Genomic DNA, 6,000 nt, shown 5'->3' on the forward strand with positions numbered 1-6,000 from the left:
GAATTTAAATGAAATCATATTATCTCTGTGGTTAAAAAGAAATTCTTGCTCTGAATTATTATCAAAGGGTGAGAAAGTCCTGTACATACAGTGTTGATAATTGTTTGAAAGAGTTTAAATTTCTAAGACTAAGGGTTCATTCCAATACGGGCTCCTAAAGGAGAAACAGAGGAATGAAAATCCAGGATTGGAATCTAAATAACTTTCTTTTTTTTACTTATAAACAATTACATTCTTTTTGGAGATGGGAGCTGTGTTTCTGCGCATAGCAGAGACTCCAGTGTTGAATAGCTATGCTTCGTATTTTTTGTAATACATGTATTTTAGTACCACCTCCCTTCTAAGCACATTTAGTAAACATCCTCACTTTAAACACAGGATAGATGTCATCCCTTATTAACAGCAGGTACTGACTGCTTTCATGGAACACACAGATGGATGCACTAGTGATGTTTTCTATATAAAACCTATTGGTTTTCACACACAGCTAGGAAGGAGAATTCAGTATTCTAGTCAAAGGAGATAAGAATGATAGTTTGCAGATGGACACTCCAACATAATTCCCACTAGTGTCACTAAAGGAGGACCGGTAGAGAAAGGATAACTGTCTTTTCTGATTAAACTGGCATTTCAGTGTAAAGAATTCAAGGTTCTTTAGAAACAGCAAAATCAAGAACATTATTTCATAGCTTTGTTGGCTCAGCATTCATGAAGAGATGTCTTACGTTCCAATTCTACTAAAAAAATATCTGATCCATTATAGTTAATGATGAACACTAAATACACCCTCTCCTTTCAAGTATTTTACCACTAGTTTATAGAAGAAAAGTGGGCATTAATACTTTATTCCCTCAACTATGTACAGTTACAGAAAATAGAAAAAATAGACAATTGTCTGCAGAGGATCAGAAGCGAATAAAGGTATCTTCCTGCTGTCCATGTTCGTGTAGAGAGATTATTATACTTGATACCTTGCATATAAGTTTTTAATTTTAATCTTAACTTTACTCATGCCGTACAGGTGAACTGTGAGCACACAGTGTGGCACTCCTGACTCTACTTGGAAGACAGAACAATTAAAATGTAAATGTCATAGTATCTAGCTTGTTAGTATAGAAGGCCTTTATTGGATTTTGCTCCTAAATTCAACCACTATACAAATTTCTAATTTTAGAAGGAAAAAAATAACATACAACACATTTTTCAATTCTGAAACAATTTTCTTGGTGAATATTTATTAAGTTAATATTTATTTCAATTAGTAAATCTAAGATGTAATATGCTAGAGATTAGAAAAGTCCTGAATATTCTACGAAAGTCACCTGATGCCTACATTTCTGTACTTATCACAAGCTGTGAAAACAGACTTCAGAAAAGTCTATCCAGCAACTTCCATGAAAAAATGGCTTAGTAAGACATTCCCAGCATAACAAACTTCAAACAACTCTGGAACCTTTACGACTATATTCACAGTCATAGGTACATAATGGTAATTCACTAACCTACGTCCTTTCCAGTGCATGTTTGCACCAGAGGTTATTAATCTGTACCTCACAGTCTGACCTGGAGATGCTGAACAAGTCATTGATGACACCATGCCCTGTCATGCTGTTAAAAAGAATTGCCATGCTTTAACTATATTAGCTTGCTGTGCTTTTAACTCACCAATCAACTCCTAAGCCTTCCATGACAACTTCATCTATGATGTCAACCTCTGACAAGTGAGTACTTAATAAATCTTAAGCTCTGTTGTTGGAAAAGAGAAAAGAAACTCTCCTTTCTACAGAGGCTGAGTGGCAGTGAGATAATCCTTACTCTATTCTGACATTTCGCACATTGACCCCAGGGAAATAATTCCTGTCTGCCTGTCCTCACTCAGAACTTTTGGAAAAAAACAGCCTTGGACTTCATCAAACAGTCTCAATGCTTCCTAGGGAGCCAGGGAGTTAGGAAAAGAACCTGTGGAATGGGTCAGAACTCAGTTAAATCTGTCTCCAACAGTACCACAGCGGCACACAGGCAGGGCAGCAACATGACAGCTTCCCAGATAGACCAGAGAACCACTACTGTTGGAGATCTCCACAGCTTAGAGAAGGGTACTCATGTGCTAGCAACAGGCCCAGTTCCAAAGGGAAGCTGTATTAGGTGATGTCCAGAGGCCCATGCAAGCAACATGAAACACAATCCAAAGGCGGTAGATTTGCCTGTTTGCTATTGCTCAGTGATAGCAACACATGATTTAATATTCTGATGTTTAGAAAGTTAGAACTTGTGACCATAAAAGTTAAAATTGTATACATTCTAAGAAAACTTGAATTCCAATTAAAGTGATAGCTAGTTATGCTCCTAAGTAAAGTCTCTTTTTAAAAACAAAATACATATATTTCTCAAACCCTGTTGAAACCACAGACTAGACTAAATCAAGCATCTCTTACACATCAAGATATAAACAAACACATATAAGTACTAATGACTTGAATTTTGTACAGAGAAGAGGAAAAGTCCTCAAAAATTAATCCCTAAGCTCAGTCTATTCCATATCTACAGAATGAAATCCAAACTAAACAACCTATAAAACATTCCTTGGATTTTTTTAGTCCTGCGTTCTTCCCACTAAGGTGAAACAAGTTTTCATTTTACTAATATGAAGGAAGTTGTTTATGTACAGAACTTCTGTTCCATTTAAACTTCAAATGGAACAGAATATGCATTTTTTTTAACTTTTCTTAAGAGGGTGTTCTTACAGATTACGAATCAGTAGACCTCAAAAAGAAGAATGCTATAGCAAAACAAGGGAAATTATGTCTCACAAAAGAAATCAGAATGATATACATAATAACGATAATGGCTTAAAAAAAAAAAAAAAGTAAAAGAGAAAAAACATAAGTTAGTTAAAACATTGAATTGTGTCTAAATAAAGGGAAATCCAGATCCAATTCAGGAGTTTTGTATCAATTTCTTCACTCACATGGAGACCATTTGCATTCTGCACTAGCTGAAGCTTTTATATTTGTTCCTTAAGTACGTTAAATGTAGACAAATAGCATAAAGCAATTTGAATGGCCTTGATCCCATTATTTTCACTCATTTACCTCTAATTTCTTTAGAAAGTGGGTTATTAATGACGATTAAGTTTGCTGAATCCATTCCTCTTAGCCTAAGAAATATCAGATGGAGAATTAGTTCCTCCACAGGCTAGCATTCTAATTCTGTGCAAATTAGTTTAGTTTAGTTTAGTTTAGAAGAGTTTAGTTTAAAAATTACTGTATTTTCCAGACCTTTGCCATCCTCTGTGACACGCACATCAAACATATCCCACGCTGTGTCACTACGTGCAAGCAACTTACACGTAAAGTGCTACTGTATCGTCTGGCAGCACTGTGCACAGCGCGAGGCGGGGAGCCCCGCACACGGCTCTGCGGGCTGACTGCTAACGCAGGGCCCGCACCGCGCAACGCAGGACCTCGCAGAAAGAAAGGTGCCTGCATTCCCACAGGCACGGGCTGTTACCTGGTGAGAACGTGAAACCTGCAAGCAGCCGTAGCAACCAGCAAACTCCAGATGCAGTTCCAGCACCCGCACCCCTGCCTGCCAGGCATCGCTCACCCGCCCAGAGGACACGGTTGAGGACCGCTGCGCTAGTCGCAAACGTACCACAGTGTTTTTCATCATGGCTTTGACAGTGAAGCCGTCAGAGACCTGCTGCTTGCTTTTCTTCACGTGTCCCAGCGGCTCCTGCTTCTGGGGCCGCCTGTTCCCCGAGGGCTTGGCGGGGCCGCAGCCCGGTTCCTCCACTACCATCTCCCCGCAGCGGGCGAGAATCGGCACGCGGACTGCAAAAGCACAAACAAGAACGGCCGGGCCCGGTCAGCTACCAGAGCACCGAGCCGTCCCGCAGCCAGCGGCACCGCCGCGTTCGCCCTCTTCCCGCTCCTTCGAGCCGCCGCCCTCGCCCCCTGGCTCGTCCCACCGTCCCCGCAGTCCCCATTTCTCCGCCGGTCGCCCCGGGCGCTCCCCCTCACCCCTGTGCCACCGGCCGGGCCGCGCACCCGTCGCTAAGCAACGCGTCAACAACCGCCGCGCTGCCGGGCGGGGAGGAACCCCAAAGGCAGCGAAACGAACGGCGCGCGGGAAACCGGCGGGACACAGCAGTTAGCAGAAATCAGTTACACGTGCTCGTGCTCGTGCTTGTGCTCGCGAGCGTGTGCGTGTGTGTGTGCGTGCGTGTGTCCACACGGGGAAAGCCGGCACGCACGTGAGGCGATGTGAAAACCCGAGAACTACGTTACCCAGAGGGCCCCGCGGCGCACGCGCAGTTCGCTGCCGGCTGCACTTCCTCCCCCGACCGCTCGCGTCGGATGGCTGCTCGGATTCGGACTGCTCGAACAGCGGGTTTAGGAGCGTGCGCGCGCCCCCTCCTCTCCTCCTCTCTCGGCCGCCATGATAGGTGAGTGAGCGCGCTCCCCTGCCCAGAGCCCGGATGCTGATCCGCCCTTTCCTGCCCGCATCGCTGCTGCTGCGGCAGCCGTGTCGGCTCCACGGGGGTGACGTGGGTTGGCTTCTTACAGACGAGTCCGCTTTGGTGGGTGGGTGCCCGCTGTGAGCGGTGTGGGAGCGGTCAGGGCACGGGGTCACGGCGTCACGGCGCGGGCAGGCGGGCAGGCAGGCAGCGCTGTCCTCGTCCAGCCCTCTGCTGAGGCGAGCCAAGTGACAGCGCGTACAGGGCCTGCAGCCACAGTCGTTTTAAATTGTTACTTCTCTCCGCTATATATGATTCACGAACCTGCCTGGCCGTGACGCGTTTTTGGCCTGACATGGTGCTTGCTGGCAGCGATGTGCAAAAGAAGCGAGTTAGTCCTCGTGCAGGCTGGGTGTTTGGCCGTTTGGTCCTTAAGGGGCTCTGCAGCTGCCTGCTGCTGCTGCTGCACTTGGCGCTGCCGCGGATCTGTCCGCGTCCGGCCGCGCGGTGCCTTGCTGCGGTCCGCTTCCTCAGGCGCCTCAGCCTCCCTGTTCGCCCTTCTTGTTGTCTGCAAAGAATGACGTGACAACATGCTTTGCTTAAGGATAGCGCAGGAGATCACGTAATCCACGGTATCAGTGTTAATGTTATCTCTGCTGATTTGTTGCCTTGGTATAGTATATAAAATCTGTGCTTACAGTACTGCAGAATTTGATTTTTCAGAACTTTGAGGTAACCCTTATGGTTACGAAGTTCACGCCTTCAGCTTCACAGCGAAAGGTTGCTGTTTGTTTAGTGTATATACAGACACTCTTTACGTGTCTGAGGAGTTGTTACTTTTGCTGTGGCAGACAAATGTTTCTGACTATTGGTCGTGAACAGTATTCCCCAGCTAGCTGCAAATTTATAAATTCTGCCGTATGTGAGTTGCTGCTTTAAGTGATTTAAGCAGCAACTTTTTGTTTTATTGAAGAATGTAAAAACACGCTTCTGACACTCCCCAAAAAGCTTTGTAAATGCAAGAACTGCTTTCAAAGTATGTGGTGTAGTGGTGTACTCCAACATCCTGCCCTCTGAAAAGTTTCCTCAACACACTTAAGAGTTAGGAATACTATGGCAAATTTGGGACTAGGAAGGAAAGGGGGAAGCACTGTAATCTGTGCCAACACTTCTTTAATCTGAATGCTTAAAGGATTACATTATGAGATATATATTTTCCATATATTTTCCAAAACGTGTTATTCTTGTAACTCTGGGAATGCTCGATGTCCACAGTGAGTTCTTGTGGCAAGACAGGACAGTTGTGCAATACATGGCAGTTAATTCCTTTAATTGATTTTAAATTTCCTATCTCTTGCTTTCATTTAATGCCACTTTGCAGTTGTGCTATGACATGGAGAACAAGCCTGATTACCATGTTAGTCTTCCTATTTTAAATGTTCTATAATATTTTTTCATATCCAGTTGTTTCTTATTTTTATTTTAACTGGTGAAACAGGTGAACATTTAAATTTCTCCTACTCTTAGTCTCTCTCTTTCCT

The 6,000-nt window shown here is 44.2% G+C and overlaps 1 protein-coding gene across 1 annotated transcript in view; it reads right to left on the reverse strand.

The window, feature by feature from the left end:
* Positions 1–3,801, reverse strand: part of PACRG (parkin coregulated) — a gene marked incomplete at both ends in the record, with an annotated part of 185,671 nt that extends 181,870 nt beyond the window's left edge. Inside the window, one exon of the mRNA XM_079549973.1 lies at positions 3,655–3,801. Within this exon, the coding sequence (XP_079406099.1) occupies positions 3,655–3,801 (147 nt within the window). The remainder of the gene's footprint in view (positions 1–3,654) is intronic.
* Positions 3,802–6,000: the final 2,199 nt, after the last annotated feature.

The sequence above is a fragment of the Tetrao urogallus genome, assembly GCF_951394365.1.
Source record: "Tetrao urogallus genome assembly, chromosome: 2".
Classification (NCBI taxonomy): Eukaryota; Metazoa; Chordata; class Aves; order Galliformes; family Phasianidae; genus Tetrao; species Tetrao urogallus.